This window comes from Falco cherrug, chromosome 2, assembly GCF_023634085.1.
Source record: "Falco cherrug isolate bFalChe1 chromosome 2, bFalChe1.pri, whole genome shotgun sequence".
NCBI classification, from domain to species: domain Eukaryota; kingdom Metazoa; phylum Chordata; class Aves; order Falconiformes; family Falconidae; genus Falco; species Falco cherrug.
The window spans coordinates 1697397-1710869 of NC_073698.1; the positions used below are offsets into that span (position 1 = coordinate 1697397).

General features: G+C 53.0%; 1 protein-coding gene across 18 annotated transcripts in view; it reads left to right on the forward strand.

Annotated features, from left to right (window-relative positions):
- Positions 1 to 13473, forward strand: part of FAM168A (family with sequence similarity 168 member A) — a 223420-nt gene that overhangs the window by 204027 nt on the left and 5920 nt on the right. For all 18 annotated transcript variants that reach the window (XR_008730767.1, XR_008730765.1, XR_008730764.1 and 15 more), the window contains 4 exons: positions 1221 to 1346; positions 8442 to 8584; positions 10983 to 11157; positions 12751 to 12881. Coding sequence is in view for 6 of the 18 variants with exons in the window: in XM_055701304.1 (XP_055557279.1) it covers positions 1221 to 1346; positions 8442 to 8584; positions 10983 to 11157; positions 12751 to 12863 (557 nt within the window). In the remaining 12 variants the exon portion in view is untranslated. The remainder of the gene's footprint in view (positions 1 to 1220; positions 1347 to 8441; positions 8585 to 10982; positions 11158 to 12750; positions 12882 to 13473) is intronic.

Consider the following 13473-nt stretch of genomic DNA (forward strand, 5'->3'; position numbering starts at 1 on the left):
TGGCCTTTCCAAGAGTGTCCAGGGACCACCCAAAACGGTAATAGAATCACAGAACCACTTCGGTTGGAAAAGTTCTTTAAGATCATAGAGTCCAACCATTAACCCAGCACCACCAAGGCCACCACTGAACCATGTCCCCAAGCGCCACATCTTCGTGTATTTTAACCCCCCCATGGACGGTGCCTGCACCCCGTCCCCGGGCAGCCTGTGCCAGCGCTTGGCCACCCTGTCGGGGAAGACATTTCTCCCAGTGCCCACCCTGAACCTCCCCTGGTGCGGCTGGAGGCCGTTCCCTCCTGTCCTGCCGCTGGTTCCTTGGGAGCAGAGACCGACCCCCCTCGCTGCAGCCTCCTGCCAGGCAGCTGTAGGGAGCCAGAAGGGCCCCCCTGAGCCCCCTTTTCTCCGGGCTGAGCCCCCCCAGCTCCCCCCGCCCCCCCCCCGAGCTGTGCCGCAGCCCCTTCCCCAGCCCCTGCCCGGCTCTGGACACGCTCCAGCCCCTCCGGGTCTGTCTGGGGGTGAGGGGCCCAACGCTGAGCCCAGGGCTCGAGGGGCGGCCGCACCAGGGCCCGGCACAGGGGGACGGGCACTGCCTGGCCCTGCTGGCCACGCTGCTGCTGACACCGGCCAGGGCGCTGCTGGCCGCCGTGGCCACCTGGGCACACTGGGGGCTCATGCCCAGCCGGCTGCCGACCAGCCCCCCCAGGCCCTTCCCCGCCGGGCAGTTCCCAGCACTGCAGGGGGTGGTGGGATGGTTGCAGCAACCAGTACCTTGTCTACTGGTGGTACGTGCTATGCAAGCATCTCAAAGGGTTTTACTGTGAATAAAACATCTTGCAGACAGGGCTCAGCCTGTTTTCCAGCTGGGAAGCGCAAGCCCACGGACAGCTGTTCCTGGTTTGTATGCACGGAGGTGACCAGTGGTATCTGGGGAGGGATGGTGGCTCTGCTGGCTGTGTCCCCCAGGTGTAGATCTTCATGCAGGTCACTTAGCTCAGGAAACCAGTCCTTTGGGGTAGGTAACTTGTTTGCTGCAATACACTGTTCAAATCGTCCTTCCACGGGCAGCAGGTGGGGCAAGAGGAACCGTGGGGAAGGATAGCTGTCCTTAAAAGGGGGGGTGGGGGGCAAGGGAGCAGCGAAGTGGTGCAAATGGGACATAAATGCAGGAAGCTGTACCTTCATTGCTCTGTGTGACACCACTTCTCTTGTCTCCACTCCAGCTACACTTCTGATGAAGCAAGCCTGGCCACAGACCTCCTCCTCCTGTGCCACGGAGGGCACCTTCCACCTCCCCGTGGACACCGGGACCGAGAACAGAACTTACCAGGCTTCTTCTGCAGCATTCAGTAAATAAACCTTTTCCTCTGGGGTTTTGCTTGGTTGTTTTAGGCCCATTTGCACTCCCACCCCCCCCGCCCCCCCCCGTGGGTTATTTTGGGTCAGCCTGTTTGCAGTGAATGCGGTCACTCATGTCTGGGTGCTGAGCCCTCACGCAGGTGAGGGTGCTGCGGGTCCTGGGGCTGCTTGCTGGCACCCTGTAGCAGATCCGTCACCTGCTGCTGCCAGAGCTGCCCCGTGGGAGCATCGCGCTGCTGCTTCGATTCCCTTTCGGGGGTGGAATTTTGCAGAGCTCTTGGGTGGGTTTTTTTTCTGCTGAAAACAAAGTAGCATCCCTGCACCGTGTGTGTTAAAACCATGAAGGAGCATGCACAGGGGAGCACTCACCCTCCGAGCGCTCCTTCTGAGGAGGAAGCCCCAGTGGGGAAGGGTGACAGCCTCTCTTCTAGCTGAGTGTTTGGTCCCTAGGAGCAACCTGGGGTTGTTTGCAGGTGCAACCTGCGGTGGTGATGCTCTGTGGTTGAGCGGAACCATGTGCGTAGGAAAACCGAAGGGAGATCACTTCCTATTCCCTTAAAAGCGAAAGAGAGAATTCCAAAATGAAGTGTGATTTTCACGGCACCCCAGTGAAATTCCCACCTTTTGACTCAAACTGGCGGAGCAGAGGCAGGGGAGGAGATGCTGCTTAGGGATCGGAGTCAAACAGGCTTTTCCAGGCGGAGCCTTGGAATCTCATCCCCTGGGAGCCCAGTAGTGCCTTCGGGAGGGGTGGTAAGGTCCCTGATAAGGGCCCGGTGCTTCCCTTGGTATGTGGGGTGCCCCCTGGCCCCTGCCCTACTGCTCTTGCCTGCTTTTGTCCTGTGTTGCTGCTAAAGCTCGGGCACGGCCAGCGTGGGACGCACTGCCAGCAGGAGGTGGGACCACTCCTAGGCTCAAAATGCCAAAGTAACCTTCCAAACAGAGAGAAAGGAGGAACTCCCTGTTGTATCTGGAGAAAAAAAAAAATACAAGCTACCTTGAAAGTGACTTTCCACAGGCCATGTTTGCAAGGCTGGGACCGCTGTGCCCATGCACGCACATGGGTTGAAGCATTCCTCGCCATCTGTATGCTCCAGGCTCCCTTTTTGTGCTAAATTAAATCATTTACAGAGTGAGATGAGAGGAAGAAATATAGGAGGTTTTTTTCTTGATGAAAACAATTGTTAAAAATGAACTTATTAAAAGGCTTTGGGAGACTTTCTCTTTGGGAAGGGACATCCCTACCATTCTTCGGGGTAGGGGCTGTACACCTGACATGGTGCATGGGCTTTGCATCGCACCTAGTTCCATGCCAGACCAGATTTGACCGTGTTGTAGGTGTTTGGAAAGTGTCAGCTTGTAATTAGTAGAAATGTGGCAAAATTCCCTTGGAGCTGAACCCACCCCTGGGTGGGATTCCTCCTCCCCGTTGCATCTCTGTGCTGCTGCAGGTGAGATTCCTCCCTCAAAGTCAGAGAGGGCAGGAGCAGGTACTGGGACGGCAAAGGGTCTGGGGTCAAAATGTGGCGGTAGGCACCCAGTGTGGGTGATGAAGGAGATCGGTAATGCAGCCACCAGCCAGACCCATGCAGACTGGCCTCGCTTCCAGAGAACTGGCTTGGGCACATTTAATTTGGAAATTAAAATTAAGAGATAAAGCCTTGTGGTTTGATTTGCAGAGGCGCTTCAGGCTTACAGCTGCAGCTAGCTTTGCCACATCGCTGCTGGGAGACGCTGCCTCAGGTGCAGGCTCTGAAAAATGGGAAGCATTTCAGGTTGGGCATCCCAAATAGGTTCTGCCTGTCGGCTCGGTGTCTCCTCGCCTGGGTTTTGTTCTTGGGGAACGGCCTTCCCCGGGTGTCTAGTGGCAGGATACGGGTCAGAGCTTACTCATGAGCATCAGCAAGGTGTCAGATCTGGGTGGAGAAGAGCCAAGGAGAAGCCTGGGAGATGAGAGTCCCTTCTGTTCCCAGGGTGAAGAGTGCCCACCAGTATGGACTGGAGCTGCAAGCTGAACAGGGATAAATGCAAATAAATATGCACTAGCTGCTCAGCACCTCCCCACATCTGCAACAGCAAGGCAGGAAAGGTGCTGAGGGCTCCACTGGGCTCTGAACCTGCAGTGCAAGACCATGGTGAGACACGTATGAATTTAAAGGCTGGGTAAGGGCTGCCCAGGTGCCTTCATCCTGGTCTTGCCTGGAGTGTGGTGATGTGCCTTTGCCTCTTTGTCTTTTTGTCCTCTAATGATGGGTTTTCAGAGCTTGGTTTTGCCTGAGGTATTTTGTTCTGTTGCTTAGATGCTCCAGTTGAGATGGGGGAGGTCATAAACACAAAGCTTTGCACGCGGTAGTCAGCGAGGTTATAGATCTTATGGTCATTTCTGCCCTAGAGCCTCCTGTTGGCTCTGGCGGGTGAGGACAGTGGTGGCAGTGACAATGTGCCAGGGAGAACTTAGAGTCAATGCATGCCTGCCAGACCTCCCCCATGGTGTCCCTGTGCTCACCACTCCAAAGATGTTCCTCCGGCCCCCTGGGTGCAGGGAAGGTGGACAAACAATAAAGCCGGGGAAAAAGGCTGGAGGAGGATGCGCCAAGCTGCAGGGCAGTGGCAGAAGCAGGACCAGATACCTGGAACCGGTCAGACTGGGCCATGCAGCCCATGTAGAACCTCCTAGAGCTCCTCGCAGCTGCTTACTTCTGCCCACCATCAGTCCCAGTGTGAGCCCCAGGTTCCACCCTGCTTCTTCTTCAGGGGACCTGCCTTCTGCTCCCAGCTGGGATGCACTGAGCACAGCCTCCTAGGCACAGCTCGCATTTGCTGAAAGAAAGCAAATCTGGTTTTAGAATCGGAGAATGGTTCGGGTTGGAAGGAACCTTCAAGTTCATCTTGTTCCACCCCCTGCCATGGGCAGGGCCCCCCTCCCCCCAGCCCAGGCTGCTCCCAGCCCCGTCCAGCCTGGCCTTGAGCCCTGCCAGGGATGGGGCACCCACAGCTGCTCTGGGCAGCCTGGGCCAGCGCCTCGCCGCCCTCACGGGGAAGGGTTTCTTCCTCATGTCCAACCTAAATCTCCCCTCTCTCAGCTTCAAGCCATTCCCCCCTGTCCCACCACTCCCTGCCCTTGCCCAAAGCCCCTCCCCAGCTTTCCTGTCGGCCCCTCCAGGCACTGGGAGCTGCTCTAAGGTCTCCCGGCAGCCTTCTCCTCCCCAGGCTGCACAGCCCCAGCTCTCCCAGCCTGTCCCCACAGCAGAGGGGCTCCAGCCCTCTGACCAGCTCCGTGGCCTCCGACGGGCCCGCTCCGACAGGTCCGTGTCCCCCTTATGCTGGTCACCCCCGAGCTGGACGCAGCGCTGTGGGGGGGTCTCAGCAGAGGGGAGCAGAGGGGCAGAGCCCCCTCCCTCGCCCTGCTGGCCACGCTGCTGGGGATGCAGCTCAGAAAGTACAATTGCCTTTCTGGGCTGCAAGTGCCTATTGCTGACTTGTGTCTAGTTCTTAATCTACCAGTATTCCCAAGTCCTCTGCAAGGCTGCCCTCCATCCATTCGTCCCCCAGCCTGCATGGATACTGGGAATTGCCCCGACCCAGGTGCAGGACCTTGCACTTGGCCTTGTTAAATGCCATGAGGTTCACCCAGGCTCACTCCTAAAGCCTGCCCACGTCCCTCTGGATGGAATCCCATCCTTCCAGTGTATCAGCTGCACCACTCAGCTTGGTGTCACCTTCAAATCTGCTGAGGGTGCACTCAGTCCCACCATAGACTTCGTTAATGAAGATATTGGTCTTGGTCCCAGTACCAGCCCTTGAGGGACACCACTCATTACTGGTTTCCACTTGGACATTGAGCTGTTGTGTAACTGGATGTGGCCATCCAGCTGTTATCCATCTAAGGAATCATGCCTGTGGTGAACCCTTCATGTATAGACAAGAGGAGATGGTGATACAAAATTCATCACAGAGCTTTCCCCCCCCCCCCCCCACCTGCCTTCATGCTATTATAGAAAAATTTATTTGTGCAATTCAGAGCACTTCTGTGTTACAAGATCAATAAGGTTGAGATTTCTAGAGTGGCGCGAGGGATTTAATCAGCAATTTTAATAGAATCTGGAGCTTAAAGGCTCGCTATTGCTTTTAAAATCCCAGCCTGCTGCTGAACTGCGAAGCTGCAGAAGCATGGGCTGTGCCAACCTTCTAATCCTAATAAGGTGTTAGATGGTCATAATTAGGCTTTAAAATTAGCTGTCAGACATGCTTTTGTGAGTGGAGCCTCCATCATCTTGTGTCACTAAAACTTGATGATATGTCATTTTTACCCACAAATTCTTGGTTTTTTTCCTGATTTATAAACATGGAAGATTACATCTGTCTGGGCTATTAAGTTTACTACCTTTTTTAATATTGTAGCTGAATTGTCCATGATTCAGCAATCTCGTAACTGCAAACAAGCTTTAGCATCCAAGGCAATGAAAACCACACAGCCCAAGCTGGTCCACATCTCCAGATGCCCATCAGAAATGAAGCCTGATGCCGAGAACCAGCAGCCTCCAAGGTCTTTGAAAAAAGGAGTTCAGAACAGAAAAAAATCCATAAGAGTGAAAAACAGGAGGTTGGTTGGTCTGTGGGTGACGCTGGGCTCCTGGAGGACCTCACGATGGAGGAGTCTCCACTTCTGCTGTGGCAAATACAGCTGGTTCAAACCTGCGTTCCCTCTTGCTGCTTCCATCTCTCGTTTAAAGATAGTTGCTCCTCTGCTAATGTGAGTCAGAAGAAGGGTCACAGCTATTCTGCTGTTTAATTAACACATTTTTTTCCAATCTGCAGCAATCAGGAGGTGGCGAGATGCTGTTTGGGAGTTCCTAGAAAGCTCCTTGTTATCTTCACGCTGTTTCAGTGCTGGGTGGATAATATGGGACATTAGCACTGAAACCTTAGCCTTCATTAATTGCTGCACTGAACACTGGTTGAGTAAATTAGCTCATTATATTTGAGTGTTTAGACATCTCATCACTGGGCTGAGCCTTGACTTCTCCTCTCCATCCTACACAGTCTTCAGGGCCCGTTTGCTGTAAGGATGATTTCTTCCAGCCCTCCTGCAAGAGCTGGCTACTGTTTCTCACCAGCCATCCCAGCCCACGTGCTGCTTTTCCTTGCTCATGCAAGCAGACCTTTCACCATTTCCATTTTTGTTAACCATTGATCGAGCGGTGACCAACACCTTGATGCTTTCATGGCACACTTGATGCTGTCCAGGGTGTCCCATGGGCAGCAGCTCAGCTTTTAGTCTACCCTAAAAAAAAAAACCCCACCCACCCTTAAAGCACAACTTTAAGTAGTCTTGAATTCAGCACTTAAGTAATAATGTTTCAGGGGCAACTTCACGCAGCCTTCCTTGGAAATGCCTCTGAAGGTTGGGAATTCAGGTGCCACATATCCTTGGTGCAGGTCACACCTCCTTTACATGCTGTACCTGCCATGAGGTCTTACGGTACTTTGCTGCCACGTAGCAAGAACTGGATTATCATGGACCTGCTTAAATCCACCCCTTTCTTTTCAGAGAGCAAAATTGGTGGAGGATATGGGGGTCGACCTCATATTCATCACAAGTCAAAAGGTGGAAAGGTACCTTGAAAGGAAACGGAAGAAGAGCAGAGATCCTTATGGGATGTCCTCACTCTGGGGAAAGCCTTTAAAAAAAGGGACAAATGTGATCAGACTTGCATTAAAGGGTCTTCAGCTGGTACCGGTGGATCTTCCTGGAAGGAAAACAGAGTTTTGTAAGCACCAGACAGCTCAGCTCTTAATGCAAATAGCAGGAAAACCCCAAAGTGACACCCACAGCCAGCAGGCCAGCTGATGTCGCGTTATCCTTGAGGTTGTCTTTTGTTAGGTTAGGTTTATTTGGGGGGACAAATCTCCGTGTTTCGGAAAGGATTCTTCATTTTAGTTTGTTCCCCGTATACTCACCATCTCCTAAATGCTGCAAGCTAAGTTAAGGCTTCTCATAAAGGGCCTTTGATAAAGTGTAAATCTGGGACTTGGATGCTCCAGCTGAACAGCCTGATGGGATGATGGGGAAGACTGGGAGATGCTGAAGTCCATTTGCTTTTCCTTCTGTCCGAACGGAATAAAGTCAAAACTTGCAATCTGCCATAGCAGGATCACAAGCATTGCAAAGGCATCCCTGGCTGCCTGTGCCTGCCCAGCCGCTGCCCTCGCAAGCCCCCGCTACCCCTCCCGGCTTGCCCGCAGCCTGCCGTGCCTCTTCAGTGGCTGTTAATGGCAATAAAGCAGATTTGCTGCTTTTGTCACTAATGCAGATAGGCTGCAGGGATCAGGACAGGCATAAAGGTGCTTGAGCATCACTTGAGGTTGCCTTTCCCACCTGCAGGGTGAGCTGGTGGTCGCAGCCCTCCTTTGCAGGAGAGGAAACTGCTCGGCACCGTCCGTCTTCATGAAATACTTTAAAAAAAAAATAATAATCCATCATTTTCACCTTAGTATTAAGGCATGGACCATCAGTGTGGCTGCTTTTCCAGTCATTGCTTGGGGATATAGGCAGGGGATGGCAATACTGTACTATGAAATTAGATCCTCCAGCAATTAAATTCTGGGTTTGCCCATCATACCCTGAGCGAAAAAGGTGAAAGGACAAAAATCTGGGGAGGACAGAAAGGAAAACATTCTTCTCCTCAAGTAGATGTACAGAGACAGGTAAGTAGGTGTGGGATACTGCTGTCTTAGCGCTTTAAGGGCTGGTTGAGTCCCATCAAGTCATGCCTTGAGCGTTGGGAATACTCATCAGCTTGATGCCTAGCTTAGGCAATGTGGGGAAAGCCATGCTGGGCTGGGTGGAGGATGCAGCCCCAGCTCCAAGGGGCTGCATGCTGGGCTCGGAGGTCTCAGCTTGCTGGGTTTCATGGGATGTCAGTAGATTCTGGTGCATTTTGGTACATCTCCTCCTTGCTGAGTAATGCCCGGCAAGCAGCTGGCGCATCGCGAAGGGCAGCTGGGGTTGCTCGTGTGCGGGGTGGATCATCTTTGCAGCTGTAAATCCTCACCCTAACTTGGACTACTCTTGCCTTTGCCAGGGTACACTGCGGGGACTCCCTACAAGGTCCCACCGGCCCAGAGTAACAACGCACCTCCTCCCTACTCACCGTCTCCAAATCCGTACCAAACCGCTATGTACCCCATCAGAAGTGCCTATCCACAGCAGAACCTGTACACCCAGGTAGGTGCCTCGCCAGCCGCTGTGGCAGCTCGCCGCCTCGCTCACCGGTGTGCAGATCCAGCCCGAGGTTCCTGCAGAGCTTCATCCTTGGCTGTCAGGACTGAGCACCCACGCCCTGGCAGGACAGAGGTGCTTGTGGCAGGGCTTGGTGGGTTTCTGGCATGCTGGAGTCTCTCTCCTGCCTCCTCCGTTGGATGCTCTGGATGAGGCATGGTCTTGCAGGGTTGTCTGTGTGCAGCAGAGTCAACATGGTGGCATCCCATGGCTTGGCCAGGTTCGGGAATCGGGTTCCTTCCTCCAAAATCACACGCCTGACTGACGGGGCTCGGTGTCTCCAGGGCGATCCCTGCACCCACCTCTCCCCACCCTTCCCTGATCTCGGTGTTGCTCTTCCCCAGGGCCACAGGTCAGTCTGGGTCACCCTGAGGTCCATTTGCTGTTGGCTGTTGGTATCTCATTCGACTTGCGTTGCCCTCCTGCCACCTCCCATGAAAAAGCCCCTGTGTCACCTTCACCAGCACAAACTACTTCAGGCGTGACCCAGATTGGTGTCCTCATGGAGCAGCTCCTCCTCCAGCACTTGGATGGGTTTCCAGTACCATCTTCTCCGCTCCTGCATTGCCATTACCTCCAGCTACGTGCTGGGGCCAAGATCCTCCACAGGGATGCAATGAAAATCACCTTGATGCCCCTTCCCGCTGAAGACCACAAGCTCCTCAGAGCAATCTGGCCTTATGGCTTCCCTGGCTTTTCCCCTCCTCTTTAATGGCAAATAACCAACTTCTCCGGCAGCTACAACTTCATGAACCAGTTTCTCTGTGCCTTGCTGAGACCGGAGCATCTCCTGCTGATTTTGTCTGCTGTCACCTCTCCTCCCATTAAGTGAGCATTTCAGAAGCCACTGGGGTCCCAGCCTGTCCCTGCACACTGGTTCTTCTCTGATCCCAGCCACAGCAGGAGGGTGGCATCAGCTTCACAGTGCCCACCAGCAGGCCTGGGATGGAGCAGGGCTTGCAGATGCCGTTTCCTCATCTCTCTTTCCCAGGCTCCGGCAAATGAGAGTTTCAACAGCCTGGAAACGTGAGAGGCAGTGACGGTGAGAAGATGCTTTGGTAGATCCTTTCAGCACGTTGTGCTTGCAGCACTCAGCGCCTGGGATGCTCCTTCTCTGCAGCCAGTTTCTGAGTCGCCTTTTCTTCATGGGCTGATTTTTTCTTAGCATGTCCTTCTCTTTCCCCAAGGAAATGCCTTTCAGCATCTGCATTTTCTCCTATCAACCTTTGTAGCTCCTGAAAGGAAGTAATTTAATAGTTCACCTGCATCTCTTTCTCCCCTTAATCCATGCCTTCAGAGGTTCTCTGATGGCTTTCACTAATGCACAATAAAATCTCTTTTCGTCATTTTAAACCCTGTAATCTTTCCGACCATCCCTGGCTTGCAGGTGTCCCTGCCTGTCCCAGGGATGGCACTTCTCTCCCTTGCACCGCTCATGTTTCAGGCCCTTCATCATTCTGGGTGTGGAGCTTTTTCTGTTGGCTCCTTTTTTTTATTCCTGCCCATCCTTTCCTCCTAGTTTCAAAAGCCCACAGGTCTCAGCAGCCTGGATTTTGGGGTCTCTCTGTCCCCCATTGGAAGCCCAAGAAGACAATACTCTTCTCGGACCCAAGCAGGCACCTTGGCATCAGCCAAGAGCCGTGGCTTCTCCTTTTCTTCCATCTCTTGCTCATGTTCTATACCAGCAGCCAAAGCCTTTTGGGTCCAGGCCCCATTTCATCCCCCCAAATAGAGGCAGCACGGTTTGTCCCTGACAAGCTGACTCTCCAACCCATGATGCTGATCCCCTTCCCATTCCCATCACCTTCATCCATCCCGGGAACCATCTCACATGCCCAGAGGTTCCGCTTCACCCTTGCTTGTCCAGGTCTCCACGCGCAGGAGCTTGCTGATGGGAAGGACCAGCCCTTTGGCAGCACTTGAACGATGTCCCATGGGCAGCCCTTTGGAGCAGCAGCTACACGTGATGCCTGCTTGTCTTAATATTGCTTCTGCAACACATCTGGAGGAGCTGAGGGCTTGCAGTCTCCACGGGAAGGATTGTCACAGCGGAGCCGCTCTGGGCTTACGATAGGGGCCGGCTTTGGGAACCTCCTTGTCCCAGCTAGTGCAGGGGGTGGGACTGGCCCCGAGAGCATCGCTGCTCACTCCGTAGCAGGATCTACCGTCACAGCTGACGTAACTCCTTGCTGACGGCACAGTCTGCCTTACCAGGCTGACACCCGCTGCACGCAGAGCTGGTGATTGCCTCTCCATAAAATACCGGGCTTTGAGTCACTGCTTCAGCTTGCGCTTCCAACTGAATGGCAAAGACGACGGTGGGTTTTTTTCCCTTCTCAAACAGGGAGCTTATTACACCCAGCCAGTGTACGCGGCACAGCCTCACGTTATCCATCACACTACCGTGGTTCAGCCCAACAGCATCCCATCGGCCATCTACCCGGCCCCGGTTGCTGCGCCCAGGACCAACGGTGTGGCCATGGGGATGGTCGCTGGGACCACCATGGCAATGTCAGCAGGTAAGAAGGAAAACCTTTCCATAGTTTCATCTCTCAGGTGGGACGTATCCAAACAATCTATGTGGGAGACTTGCCCTGGATAAAAAAAAAAAAAAAAATCTGTGCTGCCTTGCAGGCTGTATCCAGCAAGTGGCTGCAGAAGCACCTTGCACTCAGCTAATTGCAGCTTCGTCTGCTAGTTTTGCTTGCTGGTTACTGCTCTTTTGCAGGCAAAAATCAATTAATTTGCTTCTGGCACTGGTATAACTCAGTTTTTAGGTTAGCAGAGGAGACCTTGCATTAGGCTCACTCCAGAGGGGTGCACTCTTGCATCCTTAAATATATTATTCTTTCCTCTGTCTATTCCATAAGTAGAGGAGTAACCAGGTTTGTCCATCTTAAAATGCTTTTATACTTCTGTCCTCATGTTCCTTTTTTAGGACACTTCTGGTCTTGCTTTCATCTGACAAAGTGAGCATTAACCTTGGTTTATGTATCCCAAACCCCCTGCATTTTATGTACAAGATTGCTTCAAACTGCAATCAATTGATAGCACATTAGTTTAGGATATGGGCTGCTTTTATTTTTTCCAAAGCTTGTATTTCTCTCATTAACAATTCTTTGGACTGGATATTGATTTATGTCAAAAAATGCAGCATTCACCCTTTTTCACCCACATTAGCTGTGAAACAGGACTCTTACGGGACACAATCCCTGTTGCAAGCAGAGATATTGCAGCCTGGGTATGACAAGAACCACTCAGAGATTTACTATTGTTTACACTGAGAAGTGGATAGATGTAATTAATGCATGTGGGATGTCTTAAAATTTCATTAGTAGCATTTGTAGAGAGATACTCAGAAACTAAGAAGTTGTTTCAAGCACCCAGTTACTCCCAGAACAGAGTAGTTTGGGGTTGTGTTCTCCCTCCCCATGTCTGCTGAACGCACCGTGCAAATTCTCACCTTTCTGTATCGGCTGCAGACTAAAAGAAAAGAGGCTGCACCAGGCGGTGCCTCTGCTTCATGCCTGGGAGGGGATCACTCCTGCTGCTGCATCCCAGGGCTCTTGGCTCTGTGGGTTGAAGTGAAGCGAAAGAGCTCCACTGCCCTTGGGAGATGAGTGGTAAAGCTCATTTTAATTTTCTCTGGAAGGTCTGTGGGTTTTTTATCGTCTCCTTTTACAACCCTCATCCCTACGAGTTTGGTTCTTAGACGTTTTGGATCTCTGCAGTGATCTCCTGTTGCAATTTAGCCCGGTGCCTTCAGCAGGTGGAAGATGTCAGCAGGTTAGTAGCCAGCTCTGCTGCTGGTCTTTAGGGACAAGGAAAAGTGGAAAAAAATGAGTTAAGGGCTGAAAGTAGCATGGAAAATACGCTGGAGATTCAGGTGGATTTATTCCATTCATAGTGCTGGCTGACACCAACCACCTGAGCCAGACGCCTTCGATTCACGTCTCACAGGCAGAATAGTATTTGGGAGAACTGAAGAAGAAAAAAAAGGCAGCTGATGCTCTGCCTGCCCCTCAGATGCGCTCTGCAGCACCATACCCTTGGGGTACCACTGCCCTGACGGAGCTCTCCTCCTTGCTCAATACTTCTCCCTGCCGTTTCAGGAACCTTGTTGACCACCCCACAACACACCGCCATCGGAGCACATCCAGTTTCCGTGCCAACGTACAGGGCTCAAGGAACCCCCACCTACAGCTACGTACCTCCACACTGGTAAACCCACTGGCCAATTCATGTAAGTGCTGCCTTTGCAGGTCTTGCTCTGCCCTTGTCGATTCATTAGCCGCCAAGCACTGCCGTCACTTCACCCCTTCCTGCAGAGCTGCTGAACTCCTGCGTGTGGGCCATGCTTGGGCACCAGCAGAGCCATTGAGCACGGCTCCCGGGCAGGGGTCCTGCACGGCACGCTGTCAGGGGGCTGTGGAGGGTGTTAGCAAAGCTCAGTGCATCTTGACCTTGACCTTGCGTTTTGCGGCGTGCTGGATGCAAGGCTTTAGCAGTGACACCAGCAGCACTCTGAGTGCAGCTGGGCACTGTGAATGTGGTAATTTTTATGCTGTCAAGGTTTTGGATGCATCACGCTCTTTTGTAGAATCACAGAAGGGTTTAGGTTGGAAGGGACCTTCAAGGACCCTTCCCCACCCCAAGCCATGGGCAGGGCCCCCTCCCCCCAGCCCAGGCTGCTCCCAGCCCCGTCCAGCCTGGCCTTGAGCCCTGCCAGGGATGGGGCACCCACAGCTGCTCTGGGCAGCCTGGGCCAGCGCCTCGCCGCCCTCACGGGGAAGGGTTTCTTCCCAATATCTAATCTAAATCCCCCCTCTTTCAGT